The sequence below is a fragment of the Ooceraea biroi genome, chromosome 2 (genome assembly GCF_003672135.1).
Source record: "Ooceraea biroi isolate clonal line C1 chromosome 2, Obir_v5.4, whole genome shotgun sequence".
NCBI classification, from domain to species: Eukaryota; Metazoa; Arthropoda; class Insecta; order Hymenoptera; family Formicidae; genus Ooceraea; species Ooceraea biroi.
The window spans coordinates 16,707,430-16,725,502 of record NC_039507.1 but is presented as its reverse complement, the minus strand read 5'-3'; the positions used below and the strand labels follow the sequence as shown (position 1 = coordinate 16,725,502).

Sequence of the window (18,073 nt, the reverse complement as noted above, 5' to 3'; positions counted from 1 at the left end):
ATGTTTTATGATAAATCAAAATTCTCGAATGTAATTGTATATAATAAAATTGTACATAATATAATAAACATGTATAATAAAAATTGCGGACAGACCATTTGTACAATTATACGCAAGATCAAGGCTCCTTTTAAGAAACAAGTATACGTTGCGAATGCGTTCGTTAAACTGAAGAACGTCAAGACGTATTATTTGGGAAAGTCAATTGCGCTTGCGCGCACTTCGGTCAAGATATCATGACATGACTGTCTTTCTATGAGAAATAAATTTCTGTAGTACTTCTATTACGGCGTTCAATCGATTAATCGTCCACATTTCTCTCCCTCGCAAATTGTGCGAATATTATTTCTATAGCATTCTTATTTCGGTAGCATTGCAATAGCATTAGATAGAATAGTCTGTAGGAATTCTTTAGTAGTGTATGGTATAGTCATTATATTGTAGTTAATATTTGATGTTATTACTATGAAATAGTACGTTTATGATCAATTGTAAGAAAAATTGTGAAATTTTCATGAATTGATGTAAATTGTTTAAATTAGATAATTTTCCCCGTAATATTCTAAAATATTCCACATATTTTTCCGAAGAAGATGATGAAAATTTTTGTCGACACATCATTCTCAAATGCAGTGGAATGCAGTTCGAAGAAGAATGACCTCTATAGTTGAACATTTTCGACTCCATCGAACGTTGCTATTGGCCATTGGCTTATGGCCCTACAACCAATCAAAATTTGTTGAATTACAATTCTCACTGTTCTTTGCTATTCCAAACAGTTTCATTATATTTCAGGTACGTACAGAGTTTTGGATTATTTTATTGTTTATTGAAATAACATGTATCTTTATTATTGTAATAAAACTTATTACTTGTACATTTTGCTTCCATATTTTTATTTTTTTTAATTCCATGGTATCAGTTGTTCTTAATAGCAATTAATAGTCTAAGTGTTATTATATTATATTTATTTATTAAAATACAGTACAACGGAAGTGTTACGCGTCGTGATTATATATATTTATGATACCATTATACATATACAGAAAATGACTGAATAATTCATATTTCTTATCTGATAATCATAATAATGACTACTTTTTATAATTGTTGAGCAACAAATACTGTAAATTGAATTCCTGCAAATTATAAGTTAAAGTTTGAACGTTTAGTAATTGCAGAGTTATGTCACAAGCATAATTTGTTTTGTGTTTCTTTCTTTTTTCATTGGTGAATATAATAACTTTTGTATAAATGTTTTTCTATAAAGTATATGAACATTCGCAAACATACAAGGAATAATTAAATTAATATGAAAATAAGTTTGATTGTAGATTTTCGCACTAATAAAACCTGCAGTTTTGTAATTAGATACGTAGGCAGCTTCTTTCACTAGCGGTCTGATAAATTTATTAATTGCAGCTTATATCGTTTATAACTTCTGAATATACTTTTGATCTTCTTATTAAAATTCTGTCTACAATATTCTTTTTTCTTTTATGCGAAGTTCATCATTTTTCGTTTTGGATTAATGCTTATACTGTAAGTTGAACTTTCTACTTGAAGATACTCCTAAAAACATCTTCCAATAAATGATTCTTTATACATCATAAGTTTTTTCCAAATGTTATCATTTTAAGTGAAACGTGCGCGATATATTCTGATACCATAGGTGCAGTGTTTCGTGAAGCGTCTTCAGCATGTCTCTTGTGAATTAAAAGATGAAAACGAGACCGCAATAATAAAAAAATATGGAAAGAGCGGAGAACACTTTACAAGTATAATTATATGTAAGAAAATATTGAATGACATCTTCCATGCTCCTGTGCGCGCACTCAAGTTATTATCAAGTTATTATTATCACATAATATATAATAGTTATAATTAAAAATCTTAACATGTTTTTAATTAAATATACAAATATACAACACATTGCAAGGAAAACCAAAACTTTAAAGCAAAGTTAGCATTCATCAAGTACATTACAGATATAACGAAAAGTTGAATCGTTTCTCTGGAAACGGGCACAATCGAATTACACCTTGTCGTCTCGGTTATTAAAAGTGTAATGACGCAAGCGACTGACCCTTGCTCAATTACAGATTCGTAGTCAAAAGAAATGTATCATTATACTATCGAGCAAGTAATTTTATTTGTGGATTTTCTGCAATTCCACGTGAACACTAAGTTTTAATAATATGAAAATAAGTAATTTAATACTAATTAGATGTTGCAAAATGGGAGAATATATCGTGAACATGACAACAGAGATCCTAATTTGTAACTTTCATTTAATTATAATTTTTTTAAATCCCGAATCATGACGTTAAAGAAAAACAACTTGTTTGTTTCCGTAGAGAATACCGTACAACGTCGTAATTATGTTCAACTTGTTTTCTGTTTTATTGTTATAGAGATTACATTATTATTATTACTTATTTTTTCGCCTGAAGAATAAGTGTTTATTGTCATAATTGCGATTCTGTTCAAGTAAAAGATATCCGCAGAGTCAACTAAACGTTTAAGCTTCGAGATAGTAGAGAACATCAGTTTAATTGATTAAGGTATCTGATAAATTAGTTTAAAACCTTACAGTGTTTGCAGTGTGCTGCGTAATTATTATGACTCTTTTGCCATTTTTGCCGTGGATTCTTGACATCTCTCTACTCGCAAATGAATCTCGACCACTTCACAATATGCTAATTGTAACTGAATATTTTGTTGACAAAGAAAAAAATTTTTATTTAATTATTCTGCACACATACGCATCTATTTACATAGGAGTGACTGCGTTGGTGGGAGGAGGAATGATGCTAGTAGCTTACCTAAAACACATTTGCGGACTGTTTAGCATTGCAAGGTAAGAAAAAAATGTATAAATAAATGTAAGAAGTATGATTACAAACGAAATCGTTTTTTTCTTCCAGTATATGTTGGGATTCTGCATAATATATATACTAAATTTATTCGTAGTTACCGTATGGGGCAAACTATAATGTTAAATATTCCCGAAGAAGCTAATCGGAAGAACGAAATGGAGATGAACAAGAAGGTACGACATGCAGTGGATGTTCATCGTACAGCTATTGAGTATGTCTTTATTATACATATTTAGTAATCTGAGACTGTTGATAATAATTTTAAAGACAGTTCTATGACAAAATATTCTAAGACAAAACTTTTTTACACAAATGTCGAGGATATAATATGTATAGTTTCTAACTGTGAAGCGATTAAAGTTTTCTGAGGACAAATCTAAGATTTTGCGCGCTGAGATATATAGGAATGCCATAATTGTTATAGGTAATTTAGGACATCTATGCATTTCTTATTTTTTATACTTGTTTTTTAAATACTTATTGTACATGTGAAATAAATTGTTCTCATGGGTTTTAAGGTTGTCTGAATTCTTTACATCTACTTTCAATGGAACATATGTGTGTTTAATAGTTGTAGCCATTATTTGTTTTGTCCTTAATCTCTGTCAAGTAAGTTCATTAACTTTTGTATTTCTTTGTTCTTGGACTGTGTTCTTGAATGAAGAAAACAGTTCTACAAATACGTAATTTGAATGGACCCACAGATGCAGAAAAATGTAAATGGAATGGAAATAGTGAAAAATATAAACATATTTTGACCTATTTAACCAAAATAATAATATAATGTATATTATTATATTTCCAAAGCAAACGTTATTAAAAAAATCAGGATTATTTAATTTGTGACATATTTCACACATTTTCCAGTTTATGTATATCTATTATAAAATGTAATATAACGAAAATGTAATTTGAGATACACACTTCGATGTACTCACACCTTTCTCTCTATCCTTTCCCCTACCACATGTAAGACGCAGTGTAAGAATTAATATTATTTTAGATATTTCGATCTGCATTGCATCTATTTAACATAGAAGAGATTTTATTACACCTTATTTTCGCAGTAGCAATGCTTCTATATGGTTCATTGGCCAATTATATCGGTGAAGAAATTATAGAACACTATAACGACATGTTTGCTATAGCGTAAGATATTTGATATAGACATACACTCATATAGACATTCATAACTTCTGGAATAGTAATAGTTTGATGAACATATTAACATATTAAAAGAAATAACCATCATATGTTATAAATTAATAATTATGTATATTGCCTTTAAAGTATATAGTTGTTCCTGAACTTTTTGATACAATCATGTATTTACAAATAGTAATCATCTTATTTACTGAATATAACATTTCAGATACAACATTGAGTGGTATACGGCTCCTATATGCATACAAAGGTTGATATTATTTCTGTTGCAAAGAAGTTGTAAAGCTTATGGCCTCAAAATAGCTGGTCTTTTCATAGCATCGCTAGAAGGTTTTGCCTCGGTAAAATAGTTATACATTATACATCAATATCCCTGTATAACGTGCCACATATTTTGAAGCCTAACCTAAAGTTATGTATTATAGTTACTTGCTGCAGCGATATCTTATTTTACTGTTATATATTCTACACAGAAGTGATACGACTATCAATCATCTACAGTATAGTGAGGAGAAATAAATAAGTTTACAGATAAGTGATAGAAACCGTTTCCAAATAATTTGTTGCGTAAATTGATTAGTGGTTTAAACATATCACTTTCTTAATAATATCTTTTAATATAATAATATAGTTGATATAAAATAAAAAACAAGTAGAATGACGTTTGGGCACCTAAAAAGTTATGTATTAGCTTAATGAATTCTAAAGAATAAGCTCGTGCACGCATACGTGGTTGTGTTCGCGCGTGTACGTGTATATTACGTGTTTCTGTATTTTTAAAACTTTAATTGTTTAATTTATAGATATTTAATATCTTACAAATTGAGGTCTGGTCGCAGATTTATTTAATTCAGAAGGATTACTTCTATGATCAGTACTCACTTCGCGTGGACAGTCGAAAACACATACGAATCTATTAAACTTCTTCTTTTCTAACTTTTTAATAAACAATGATCGCCGGTAAAATATTCCGATAGGTTACTCAAGAGGATGACCTCTATAGTACATGTCAAGATCAAGATCATCGACACTGTGCCTTCGAATCTAAATACTTACCGCGGAATCTATTAAAAATTTATAGTCGTTATAGAATTAGCATTCTCACGAATGTTATTAATTAAATAGGTCATCATTAGGATATGATTAGAAAATTGTAACTATATGATATCCTATTTTAACAATATGATATGACAAAATGCAACAGTTAAATATACGTATGTAAAAACATTAATTTTTTCTGATAAATCAGAATTCTTGAATGCAATTGTATATAATTGTATATAATATGGCAAAAATATAAATAAAAATTGCGAACAAACCATTTGTACAATTATACGCAAGAACAAAGCTCCTTTTAAGAAACAAGTATACGTTAGGAATGCGTTCGTTAAACTGAAGAACGTCAAGACGTATTATTTGGGAAAGTCAATTGCGCTTGCGCGCACTTCGGTCATGATATCATGCCATGACTGTTTTTCTATGAGAAATAAATTTCTGTAGTACTTGGGTTACGGCGTCAAATCGATTAATCGCCCACTTTTCTCTCCCTCGCAAATTGTGCGAATATTATTTCTATAGCATTCTTATTTCGGTATAGCATTGCAATAGCATTAGATAGAATATTCTGTAGGAATTCTATAGTATTGTAACATATTTAATATGGCCTAGTTAATATTTGATGTTAATATTATGGGTTAGTACATTTATGAGAAATTTTAAGAAAAATTGTGTAATTTTCATAAATTGAGGTAAATTGTTTAAATTAGATAATTTTCCCCGTAATATTCTAAAATATTCCACATATTCTTACGAAGAACATGACGCAAATTTTTGTCGACACATCATTCTCAAATGCAGTGGAATGCAGTTCGAAGAAGAATGACTTCTATAGTTGAACATTTTCGACTCCATCGAACGTTGCTATTGGCCATTGGCTTATGGCCCTACAATCAATCAAAATTTATTGAATTACAATTCTCACTGTTCTTTGCTGTTCCAAACAGTTTTGTTATATTTCAGGTACGTACAGATTATTTGAATTGTGTTATGGTTTATATTGTTTAATAAAATAACTTGTATCTGTATTATTGTAATAAAACTTATTACTTATATATTCTACTTCCACATTTTTATCATGACAGCAGTTGTTCTGAATAGCAACTAATAGTCAAAGTGTAATTATATTCTATTTATTTATTAAAATATAGTACAGCGGAAGTGTTACGCGTCGGGATTATATATATTTATAATATCATTATACCTATATAGAAAATAACTGAATAATTCATATTTCTTATCTGTTAATCATAATAATGACTACTTTTTATAATTGTTGAGCAACAAATAATGTAAATTGAATTCCTGCAAATTATAAGTTAAAGTTTGAACGTTTAGTAATTGCAGAGTTATGTCACAAGCATAATTTGTTTTGTGTTTCTTTCTTTTTTCATTGGTGAATGTAATAACTTTTGTATAAATGTTTTTCTATAAAATATATGAACATTCGCAAACATACAAGGAATAATGAAATTAATATGAAAATAAATTTGATTTTAGATTTTTGCACTAACGAAACCTGCAGTTTTATAATTAGATACGTAGGCAGCTTTTTTCCCTTCCGGTCTGATACATTTATTAATTGCAGCTTATATCGTTTATAACTTCTGGCTATACTCTTGATCTTGTTATTAAAATTCTGTCTACAATATTCTTTTTTCTTTTTTGCGAAGTTCATCATATATCGTTTTGGATTAATGCATATACTGTAAGTTGAGCTTTGTACTTGAAGATACTCCTAAAAACATCTTCCAATAAATGATTCTTTATACATTATAAGTTTTTTCCAAATTTTATCATTTTAAGTGAAACGTGCCCGATATATTATTATCATAGGTGAAGTGTTTCGTGGAGCGTCTTCAGTATATCTCTTGTGAATTAAAAGATGAAAACGAGATCGCTATAATAAAAAAATATGGAAACAGAGGAGAATACATTACAATTATAATTACATGTAAGAAAATATTGAATGACATTTTCCATGCACCTATGCGCGCACTCAAGTTATTATCAAGTTATTATATAATAGTTATAATTAAAAATCGTAACATGTTTTTAATTAAATATACAAATATACAACACATTGCAAGGAAAACCAAACTTTAAAGCAAAGTTAGCATTCATCAAGTACATTACAGAAATAACGAAAAGTTGAATCGTTTCTCTGGAAACGGGCACAATCGAATTACACCTTGTCGTCTCGGTTATTAAAAGTGTAATGACGCAAGCGACTGACCCTTGCTCAATTACAGATTCGTAGTCAAAAGAAATGTATCATTATACTATCGAGCAAGTAATTTTATTTGTGGATTTTCTGCAATTCCACATGAACACTAAGTTTTAATAATATGAAAATAAGTAATTTAATACTAATTAGTTGGTGCAAAATGGGAGAATATATCGTGAACATGACAACAGAGATCCTAATTTGTAACTTTCATTTAATCATAATTTTTTAAGTCCCGAATCATGACGTTAAAGAAAAACAACTTGTTTGTTACCGTAGAGAATGCCGTACAACGTCGTAATTATGTTCAACTTGTTTTCTGTTTTATTGTTATAGAGATTACATTATTATTAGTACTTATTTTTCCGCCTGAGAAATTAGTGTTGATTCAATTTCTTGTTTGGTGTATATATACAACTAGTATTATTTGATGTAGTTACATAGGTAATAATGTCTAGATACATAGAAAATTCACAAATTTTATCTATTTTCTGTCATAATTGTGACTCTGTCAAGTAAAAGATATTCGCAGAGTCAACTAAACGTTTAAGCTTCGAGATAGTAGAGAACATCAGTTTAATTGAGTAAGGTATCTGATAAATTAGTTTAAAACCTTACAGTGTTTGCAGTGTGCTGCGTAATTATTATGACTCTTTTGCCATTTTTGCCGTGGATTCTTGGCACCTTTCTACTCGGAAATGAATCTCGACCACTTCACAATACGCTAATTGTAACTGAATATTTTGTTAACAAAGAAAAAAATTTTTATTTAATTATTCTGCACACATACGCATCTATTTACATAGGAGTGACTGCGTTGGTGGGAGGAGGAATGATGCTAATAGCATACCTAAAACACATTTGCGGACTATTTAGCATTGCAAGGTAAGAAAAAAGTGTACAAATAATAAATATGATTATAAACGAAACTGTTTTTTTCTTCCAGTATATGTTGGGATTTTTCATAATATAACTAATACATTTATTTGTAGTTACCGTATGGAACAAACTATAATGTTAAATGTTCACGAAGAAGCTAATCGAAGGAACGAGATGGAGATGAACAAGAAGTTACGACATGCAGTGGATGTTCATCGTACAGCTATTGAGTATGTCTCTATTATACATATTTGGTGATCTGAGACTGTTGATAATAATTTTAAAGACGGATTCTATGACAAAATATTCTAAGACAAAACTTTTATTACGCAAATGTCGAGGATATAATATGTATAGTTTCTAACTGCGAAGCGACTAAAGTTTTCTGAGAACAAAGCTAAAATTTGGCGCGCTGAGATATATAGGAATGCCATAATTGTTATAGGTAATTTAGGACATCTATGCATTTCTTATTTGTTTAATACTTGTTTTTTAAATACTTGTGGTACATGTGAAATAAAATGTTCTAATGGTTTTTAAGGTTGTCTGAATTCTTTACATCTAGTTTCAATGGAACATATTTTTGTCTAATAGTCGTAGGCATTAGTTGTTTTGTCCTTAATCTCTATCAAGTAAGTCTATTAACTTTTGTATTTCTTTAATGCATTCTTAGATGAATAGTGCTACAAATCATGTAATTTGAATGGACCCGAGGATGCAGAAAAATGTAAATAGAATAGAAATAGAGAAAGCATAAAAATAATTTGACCTGTTTATCCAAAATATAATTTATATTATTATATTTCCAAAGCTCACATTTTTAAAAAATCAGGATTATTTAATTTGTGAAATATTTCACACATTTTCCAGTTTATGTATATCTATATCTATTATAAAATGTAATATAACGAAAAAGTAATCGAGATATACATTCCGATGTAGTCAATCTGTCCTCTCCTTCCTTTCCCTTTTCACATGTAATGCGCAGTATAAGAATTATATTATTTTAGGTATTTCGATCTGCAGTGCTTCTAGGTAACATAGGAGAGATTTTATTACACCTTATCTTCGCAGTATCAATGCTTCTATATGGTTCATTGGCCAATTATATCGGTGAAGAAATTATAGAACACTATAACGACATGTTTTCTATGGCGTAAGATATTTGATATACACATTCATACAGACATTCATAACTTCTGGAATAGTAATAGGTTGATGGACATATTAACATATTAAAAGGAATAACCAACATAATTTATAAATTAATAATTATGTACATAGCCTGTAATGCATATAGTTGTTCCTGAACTTTTGGATACAATCATGTACTTACAATTAGGAATCATCTTATTTACTGAATATAACATTACAGATACAACATTGAATGGTATACGGCTCCTATATGCATACAAAGATTGATATTATTTCTGTTACAAAGAAGTTGTAAAGCTTATGGCCTCAAAATAGCTGGACTTTTTATAGCATCTCTAGAGTGCTTTGCCTCGGTAAAATTGTTATACATTATATTAGGAGTGTGATTTAGGTTTGAGGGTTTTGCAACAGATGGCTGTAGTGTCAGTTTGTTCCAATAGCTCTTTCCGATAACTGTTGTTTCTTACAGTGTTGACATTATCCATGACATTTAGCATTATAGCAATAGATGCAATAACAGTCGTGTTTATATCATCGTAAAAATGCAACTTCCAAAAGAGCGTTTTCGACATGCGTTGCTTTTGTTTTGTAATCAAAAGAAAACTGCGGCTGACGGTTATAGAATTCTTGTGGAAACTTATGGTGATTCTGCCCCATCAATTAAGACATGTGAATACTGGTTTAGACGCTTTAAAAGTGGTGATACTGTTGTGAAGGACAAAGAACGCTCGGGACAATCAAGAAAGCTTGAAAATGCAGATTTGCAAGCATTATTGGACGACAATCCAACACAATCCACTTCAGAACTTGCCAGAGCATTAAATGTTGATCGTACAACAGTTACCAAACATTTACATGAAATGGGAAAAATTCAGAAAGAAGGGAAATGGGTTCGACATCAATTATCGGAAAGTGCCATTGCGAACCGGTTGAACATTTGTATTTCGTTGATCGCCAGGCAAAAAAAGAAGAGTCTTTTGTCTCGGATTGTTACTGGGGATGAAAAGTGGATCTATTTTGATAATCCGAAATGCAGAAAATCATGGGTGGATCCAGGCGAACCATCAACATCCACTCCGAGACGCAATATTCACGGTTCAAAAGTAATGCTCTGTATTTGGTGGGATCAAGAAGGTATAGTGTACTATGAGCTGTTAACTCCGCATGAGGCTGTCACGGCTGATCGTTATCGACACCAATTGTACAAGTTGAAGGAAGCATTGGACCAAAAACGACCACCAATTGCGAGTAAACGACGGAAAGTGATTCTTCTTCGTGACAACGCTCGACCTCACGTTGCGTTATCAGTGAAACAAACACTATTAGAGCTTGAATGGAAGTCTTACCGCACCCCGCGTATTCTCCGGACATTGCTCCATGCGATTATTATTTGTTCCGGTCGATGCAACACGCTATAGAGGATACATACTTTCATAATTTCGAAGAAGTGCGAAAATTCGTCGACGAATGGATGAACTGAAAAGAAGAGCGATTTTATCGTGGTGGAATCCATCTCTTGCCAGAAAGATGGGAAAAAGTTATAGAAAACGAAGAAAAATATTTTGATTAAGGTATTCATTCATTATCATATTTAAATACATGCGTTTTTGAGCAAAAAAACCCTCAAAACTAAATCACACCCCTAATACATCAATAGCAGGGTTGGGAAAGTTACTTTAAAAAAGTATCTAGTTACATGTAGAGTTTTTTGGCTAAACATTTAACTAGTTACAGTTACAAGGTACAGATTCTGAAAGTAATCGCAAGTAAACTGTAACAATTATAGTTATTCACAAAGTAACGAATCGTTACTTTGCATTTACTTTCTCGCAATGAAAATAAGAATATCACCTCTACACAGTGATAAAAATTCAATAACTATCTTGTAGAGATGAAAGAAGTAAATCATATAAATATGCTCTCTAAACACATTGATAAATTTATTATTTAAATGATTACGTATTTTACATTTATATAATGTTATATTATACTTTATATTATAAAGTAACTATTAATGTAGCTATTAAATCAGTTACTAGTTACAGAGTATATATCTAAGATAAAGTACAGTTACAGTTGGAGAGAAAGGAACGAAAATAAAGTTAGAATGACCGAAAAAAGTAACTGTAATTGTAACTTCGATTGAAATAACGAGTTACTTCCCAACTCTGATTAAGTGGCATGCATAACATGCTACATATGTTCAAGCCTAACCCGAAGTGTTTTATTATAGTTATTTGCTGCAGCGATATCTTATTTTACTGTTATATATTCTACACAGAAGTGATACGACTATCAATTATCTACAGTATAGTGAAGAGAAATGAAGAAGTTTACAGATAAGTGATAGAAACCGTTTCCAAATAATTTGTTGCGTAAATTGATTAGTGATTTAAAATTATCACTTTCTTAATAATATCTTTTAATATAATAATAGAGTTGATATAAAATAAAAAACAAGTAGGATGACGTTTGGGCACCTAAAAAGTTATGTATTAGCTTAATAAATTCTAAAGAATATGCTCGTGCACGCATACGTGGTTGTGTTCGCGCGTGTACGTGTATATTACGTGTTTCTATATTTTTAACACTTTAAGTTTTCAATTTATAGATATTTAATATCTTACAAATTGAGGTCTGGTCGCAGATTTATTTAATTCAGAAGGATTACTTCTATGATCAGTACTCACTTCGCGTGGACAGTCGAAAACACATACGAATCTATTAAACTTCTTCTTTTCTAACTTTTTAATAAACAATGATCGTCGGTAAAACATTCCGATAGGTCACTCAAGAGGATGACCTCTATAGTACATGTCAAGATCAAGATCATCGACACTGTGTCTTCTAATCTAAATAATTACCGCGGAATCTAGTAAAAATTTATAGTCGTTATAGAATTAGCATTCTCACGAATGTTATTAATTAAATAGGTCATCATTAGGATATGATTAGAAAATTGTAACTATATGATATCCTATTTTAACAATATGATATCAGAAAATGCAACAGTTAAATATATGTATGTAAAAACATTAATGTTTTCTGATAAATCAGAATTCTTGAATGCAATTGTATATAATTGTATATAATATGACAAAAATATAAATAAAAATTGCGAACAGACCATTTGTACAATTATACGCAAGAACAAGGCTCCTTTTAAGAAACAAGTATACGTTACGAATGCGTTCGTTAAACTGAAGAACGTCAAGACGTATTATTTGGGAAAGTCAATTGCGCTTGCGCGAACGTCGGTCAAGATATCATGACATGACTGTTTTTCTATGAGAAATAAATTTCTGTAGTACTTCTATTACGGCGTTCAATCGATTAATCGCCCACATTTCTCTCCCTCGCAAATTGTGCGAATATTATATCTATAGCATTCTTATTTCGGTATAGCATTGCAATAGCATTAGATAGAATATTCTGTAGGAATTCTATAGTATTGTAACATAGGTAATATGGCCTAGTTAATATTTGATGTTAATATTATGGGTTAGTACATTTATGAGAAATTTTAAGAAAAACTGTGAAATTTTCATAAAGTGAGGTAAATTGTTTAAATTAGATAATTTTCCCCGTAATATTCTACAATATTCCACGTATTCTTCCGAAGAAGATGTATACAAATTCTAGTCACTCATTGTCAAATACAGTCGAATGCTCGAAGAAGAATGACCTCTATAGTTGAACATTTTCGACTCCATCGAACGTTGCTATTGGCCATTGGCTTATGGCCCTACAATCAATCAAAATTTATTGAATTACAATTCTCACTGTTCTTTGCTGTTCCAAACAGTTTTGTTATATTTCAGGTACGTACAGATTATTTAAATTGTGTTATGGTTTATATTGTTTAATAAAATAACTTGTATCTGTATTATTGTAATAAAACTTATTACTTATATATTCTACTTCCACATTTTTATCATGACAGCAGTTGTTCTGAATAGCAACTAATAGTCAAAGTGTAATTATATTCTATTTATTTATTAAAATATAGTACAGCGGAAGTGTTACGCGTCGGGATTATATATATTTATAATATCATTATACATATATAGAAAATAACTGAATAATTCATATTTCTTATCTGATAATCATAATAATGACTACTTTTTATAATTGTTTAGCAACAAATACTGTAAATTGAATTCCTGCAAATTATAAGTTAAAGTTTGAACGTTTATTACTTGCAGAGTTATGTCACAAGCATAATTTGTTTTGTGTTCCTTTCTTTTTTTCATTGGTGAATGTAATAACTTTTGTAGAAATGTTTTTCTATAAAATATATGAACATTCGCAAACATATAAGGAATAATTAAATTAAGATGAAAATAAATTTGATTTTAGATTTTCGCACTAACGAAACCTGCAGTTTTATAATTAGATACGTAGGCAGCTTTTTTCCCTTCCGGTCTGATAAATTTATTAATTGCAGCTTATATCGTTTATAACTTCTGACTATACTCTTGATCTTGTTATTAAAATTCTGTCTACAATATTCTTTTTTCTTTTTTGCGAAGTTCATCATATATCGTTTTGGATTAATGCATATACTGTAAGTTGAGCTTTTTACTTGAAGATACTCCTAAAAACAACTTCCAATAAATGATTCTTTATACATTATAATTTTTTTCCAAATTTTATCACTTTAAGTGAAACGTGCCCGATATATTATTAATATCATAGGTGAAGTGTTTCGTGGAGCGTCTTCAGTATATCTCTTGTGAATTAAAAGATGAAAACGAGATCGCTATAATAAAAAAATATGGAAACAGGGGAGAATACATTACAATTATAATTACATGTAAGAAAATATTGAATGACATTTTCCATGCACCTATGCGCGCACTCAAGTTATTATCAAGTTATTATTATCACATAATATATAATAATTATAATTAAAAATCTTAACATGTTTTTAATTAAATATACAAATATACAACACATTACAAGGAAAACCAAAACTTTAAAGCAAAGTTAGCATTCATCAAGTACATTACAGAAATAACGAAAAGTTGAATCGTTTCTCTGGAAACGGGCACAATCGAATTACACTTTGTCGTCTCGGTTATTAAAAGTGTAATGACGCAAGCGACTGACCCTTGCTCAATTACAGATTCGTAGTCAAAAGAAATGTATCATTATACTATCGAGCAAGTAATTTTATTTGTGAATTTTCTGCAATTCCACGTGAACACTAAGTTTTAATATAAGACTAAGTTTTAATAATATGAAAATAAGTAATTTAATACTAATTAGTTGTTGCAAAATGGGAGAATATATCGTGAACATGACAACAGAGATCCTAATTTGTAACTTTCATTTAATTACAATTTTTTTAAATCCCGAATCATGACGTTAAAGAAAAACAACTTGTTTGTTTCCGTAGAGAATGCCGTACAACGTCGTAATCATGTTCAACTTGTTTTCTGTTTTATAGCTATAGAGATTACATTATTATTATTACTTATTTTTCCGCCTGAAAACTTAGTGTTTATTCAATTTCTTGTTTGGTGTATTTATGCAGTTATTAGTATATGATGTAGTTACATAGGTAATAATGTCTAGATACATAGAAAATTCACACATTTTATCTATTTTCTGTCATAATTGTGACTCTGTCAAGTAAAAGATATCCGCAGAGTCAACTAAACGTTTAAGTTGCTGCGAGATAGTAGAGAACATCAGGTTAATTGATTAAGCTATCTGCTCAATTATTTTAAAACCTTACAGTGCTTGTGGTGTGCTGCTTAATTATTATAACTATTTTGCCATTTTTGCCGTGGATTCTTGGCACCTTTCTACTCGCAAATGAATCTCGACCACTTCACAATACGCTAATTGTAACTGAATATTTTGTTGATAAAGAAACAAATTTTTATTTAATTATTCTGCACACATACGCATCTATGTACATAGGAACGACTGCGTTGGTGGGAGGAGGGTTGATGCTAATAGCATACCTAAAACACATTTGCGGACTGTTTAGCATTGCAAGGTGAGAAAAAATTGTATAAATAAATGTAAGAAGTATGATTACAAACAAAATCGTTTTTTTCTTCCAGTATATATTGGGATTCTGCATAATATAAATACTAAATTTATCCGTAGTTACCGTATGCGGCAAACTATAATGTTAAATATTCACGAAGAAGCTAATCGGAAGAACGAGATGGAGATGAACAAAAAGTTACGACATGCAGTGGATATTCACCGTACGGCTATTGAGTATGCCTCTATTATACGTATTTGGTAATCTGAGACTGGGATAATAATTTTAAAGACGGATTCTAAGACAAAACCTTTAATACGCAAATGTCGAGGATATAATATGTATAGTTTCTAACTGCGATGCGATTAACGTTTTCTGAGAACAAAGCTAAGATTTTGCGCAAAATCTTAGCTTTGTTCTCAGAAAATGGTAATCGCATCGCAGTTAGAATTTAGGACATCTATGCATTTCTTATGTTTTTAATCCTTGTTTTACATGTGAAATAAATTTTTCTCATGGATTTTAAGGTTGTCTGAATTCTTTACATCTAGTTTCAATACAACATATTTTTGTCTAATAGTGGTAGGCGTTATTTGTTTAGTCCTTAATCTCTGTCAAGTAAGTTCATTAACTTTCGTATTACTCTAATGTGTTCTTGGATAAACAGTTCTACAAGATATGTAATTTGAATGGACCCGCAGATGCAGAAAAATATAAATAGAATGCAAAATAGAGAAAAACGTAATAAAATTTGACCTGTTTATCCAAAATATAATTTATATTAGTATATTTCCAAAGCTCATGTTTGTAAAAAATCAGGATTATTTAAGTTGTGAAATATTTCACACATTTTCCAGTTTATGTATATCTATTATAAAATGTAACATGACGAAAAAGTAATTTGAAATAATACACACTCCGATGTATTTCACACCTTCCTCTCTTTCCTTTCCCTTTCCACATGTAATGCGCAATGTAAAGCCCATCACACACGACTTCCATAACGTAACATATCATAACATAACTTCGAATCAGCCAATCACGTTGCGCGGCTTTCTAATGGACTGCCGAACCGCGTACGTACGTGATTGGTTGAGTCGACGTTATGTTATGTTATGTTATGTTATGGAAGTTGTGTGTGATGGGATTAAGAATTATATTATTTTAGGTATTACGATCTGCAGTGCTTCTAGGTAACATAGAAGAGGTTATATTACACCTTATTTTTGCATTTGCAATGGTGCTATATGTTTTTTTGGCCAACTATATCGGTGAAGAAATTATAAAGCAGTATAACAACATGTTTTCTATAGCGTAAGATATTTGATAGAGACATTCATATAGACATTCATAACTTCTGGAATATTAATAGTTTGATGGATATATTAACATATTAAAAGGAATAACCATCATAAATTAATTTATAAATTAATAATTATGTACATTGCCTTTAAAGCATATAGTTGTTCCTGAACTTTTGGATACAATCATGTACTTACAATTAGGAATCATCTTATTTACTGAATATAACATTACAGATACAACATTGAATGGTATACGGCTCCTATATGCATACAAAGATTGATATTATTTCTGTTACAAAGAAGTTGTAAAGCTTATGGCCTCAAAATAGCTGGTCTTTTTATAGCATCTCTAGAGTGCTTTGCCTCGGTAAAATTGTTATACATTATACATTAATATACATGTATAACATGCCACATATTTCCTAGCCTAACCTAAAGTTGTTTATTATAGATAATTGCTGCATCGATATCTTATTTTACTGTTATATATTCTACACAGAAGTGATACGACTATCAATTATCTACAGTATAGTGAAGAGAAATGAATAGATTTACAGATAAGTGATAGAAACCGTTTCCAAATAATTTGTTGCGTAAATTGATTAGTGGTTTAAACATATCACTTTCTTAATAATATCTTTTAATATAATAATATAGTTGATATGAAATAAAAAACAAGTAGAATGACGTTTGGGCACCTAAAAAGTTATGTATTAGCTTAATGAATTCTAAAGAATATGCTCGTGCACGCATACGTGGTTGTGTTCGCGCGTGTACGTGTATATTACGTGTTTCTATATTTTTAAAACTTTAATTGTTTAATTTATAGATATTTAATATCTTACAAATTGAGGTCTGGTCGCAGATTTATTTAATTTAGAAGGATTACTTCTATGATCAGTACTCACTTCGCGTGGACAGTCGAAAACACATACGAATCTATTAAACTTCTTCTTTTCTAACTTTTTAATAAACAATGATCGCCGGTAAAATATTCCGATAGGTTACTCAAGAGGATGACCTCTATAGTACATGTCAAGATCAAGATCATCGACACTGTGCCTTCGAATCTAAATACTTACCGCGGAATCTATTAAAAATTTATAGTCGTTATAGAATTAGCATTCTCACGAATGTTATTAATTAAATAGGTCATCATTAGGATATGATTAGAAAATTGTAACTATATGATATCCTATTTTAACAATATGATATCACAAAATGCAACAGTTAAATATACGTATGTAAAAACATTAATTTTTTCTGATAAATCAGAATTCTTGAATGCAATTGTATATAATTGTATATAATATGGCAAAAATATAAATAAAAATTGCGAACAAACCATTTGTACAATTATACGCAAGAACAAAGCTCCTTTTAAGAAACAAGTATACGTTAGGAA

At 30.1% G+C, this 18,073-nt stretch overlaps 3 protein-coding genes across 7 annotated transcripts; all 3 read left to right on the top strand.

The window, feature by feature from the left end:
* The first annotated feature begins 84 nt into the window (after positions 1-84).
* On the top strand, positions 85-5,358 carry LOC113563573. Of its 2 annotated transcripts, XM_026975264.1 has the most exons (9): positions 85-795; positions 1,423-1,542; positions 1,673-1,790; positions 2,596-2,860; positions 2,974-3,090; positions 3,398-3,488; positions 3,883-4,028; positions 4,252-4,384; positions 4,469-5,358. In XM_026975264.1, the coding sequence occupies exons 1-9, from the start codon at positions 628-630 to the stop codon at positions 4,520-4,522; spliced, it is 1,212 nt and encodes a 403-aa protein (XP_026831065.1). In that variant the 5' UTR covers positions 85-627; the 3' UTR covers positions 4,523-5,358. The 2 variants fall into 2 exon arrangements, with proteins under 2 accessions (XP_026831065.1, XP_026831066.1); XM_026975265.1 differs by lacking the exon at positions 85-795 and having other exon boundaries at positions 836-2,705; positions 2,782-2,860.
* Positions 5,359-5,455: 97 nt separating this feature from the next.
* On the top strand, positions 5,456-12,484 carry LOC105279398. The gene is made up of 9 exons (XM_026975263.1): positions 5,456-6,062; positions 6,688-6,807; positions 6,936-7,053; positions 7,947-8,211; positions 8,319-8,435; positions 8,747-8,837; positions 9,216-9,361; positions 9,581-9,713; positions 11,594-12,484. Exons 1-9 carry the CDS (start codon positions 5,895-5,897, stop codon positions 11,645-11,647), a joined length of 1,212 nt encoding a protein of 403 aa, XP_026831064.1. The 5' UTR covers positions 5,456-5,894; the 3' UTR covers positions 11,648-12,484.
* Positions 12,485-12,592: 108 nt separating this feature from the next.
* Positions 12,593-18,008, top strand: LOC105274760 (putative odorant receptor 92a). 4 transcript variants are annotated; one of them, XM_026975271.1, is made up of 9 exons: positions 12,593-13,181; positions 13,808-13,927; positions 14,059-14,176; positions 15,106-15,370; positions 15,484-15,600; positions 15,945-15,946; positions 16,558-16,678; positions 16,903-17,035; positions 17,120-18,008. In XM_026975271.1, the coding sequence occupies exons 1-9, from the start codon at positions 13,041-13,043 to the stop codon at positions 17,171-17,173; spliced, it is 1,071 nt and encodes a 356-aa protein (XP_026831072.1). In that variant the 5' UTR covers positions 12,593-13,040; the 3' UTR covers positions 17,174-18,008. The 4 variants fall into 4 exon arrangements, with proteins under 4 accessions (XP_026831072.1, XP_026831071.1, XP_026831070.1 ...); XM_026975270.1 differs by having other exon boundaries at positions 15,892-15,982; positions 16,533-16,678; XM_026975269.1 differs by having other exon boundaries at positions 15,484-15,624; positions 15,892-15,982; positions 16,533-16,678.
* The last annotated feature ends 65 nt before the right edge of the window (positions 18,009-18,073 follow it).

What these genes read in the sequence shown, in the direction of transcription:
- LOC105274760 (XM_026975269.1), top strand. Translation starts at nt 13,041, where the DNA reads ATGACCTCTATAGTTGAACATTTTCGACTCCATCGAACGTTGCTATTG. An exon ending in ACAGTTTTGTTATATTTCAG is followed by an intron (nt 13,182 to 13,807) that starts GTACGTACAGAT and finishes TATTAATTGCAG; the next exon opens with CTTATATCGTTTATAACTTC. An exon ending in CATTACAATTATAATTACAT is followed by an intron (nt 14,177 to 15,105) that starts GTAAGAAAATAT and finishes AAAACCTTACAG; the next exon opens with TGCTTGTGGTGTGCTGCTTA.
- LOC105279398 (XM_026975263.1), top strand. Translation starts at nt 5,895, where the DNA reads ATGCAGTGGAATGCAGTTCGAAGAAGAATGACTTCTATAGTTGAACAT. An exon ending in CATTACAATTATAATTACAT is followed by an intron (nt 7,054 to 7,946) that starts GTAAGAAAATAT and finishes AAAACCTTACAG; the next exon opens with TGTTTGCAGTGTGCTGCGTA. An exon ending in TTGTCCTTAATCTCTATCAA is followed by an intron (nt 8,838 to 9,215) that starts GTAAGTCTATTA and finishes ATATTATTTTAG; the next exon opens with GTATTTCGATCTGCAGTGCT.
- LOC113563573 (XM_026975264.1), top strand. Translation starts at nt 628, where the DNA reads ATGCAGTGGAATGCAGTTCGAAGAAGAATGACCTCTATAGTTGAACAT. An exon ending in TTTGGATTAATGCTTATACT is followed by an intron (nt 1,543 to 1,672) that starts GTAAGTTGAACT and finishes CTGATACCATAG; the next exon opens with GTGCAGTGTTTCGTGAAGCG. An exon ending in CTTTACAAGTATAATTATAT is followed by an intron (nt 1,791 to 2,595) that starts GTAAGAAAATAT and finishes AAAACCTTACAG; the next exon opens with TGTTTGCAGTGTGCTGCGTA.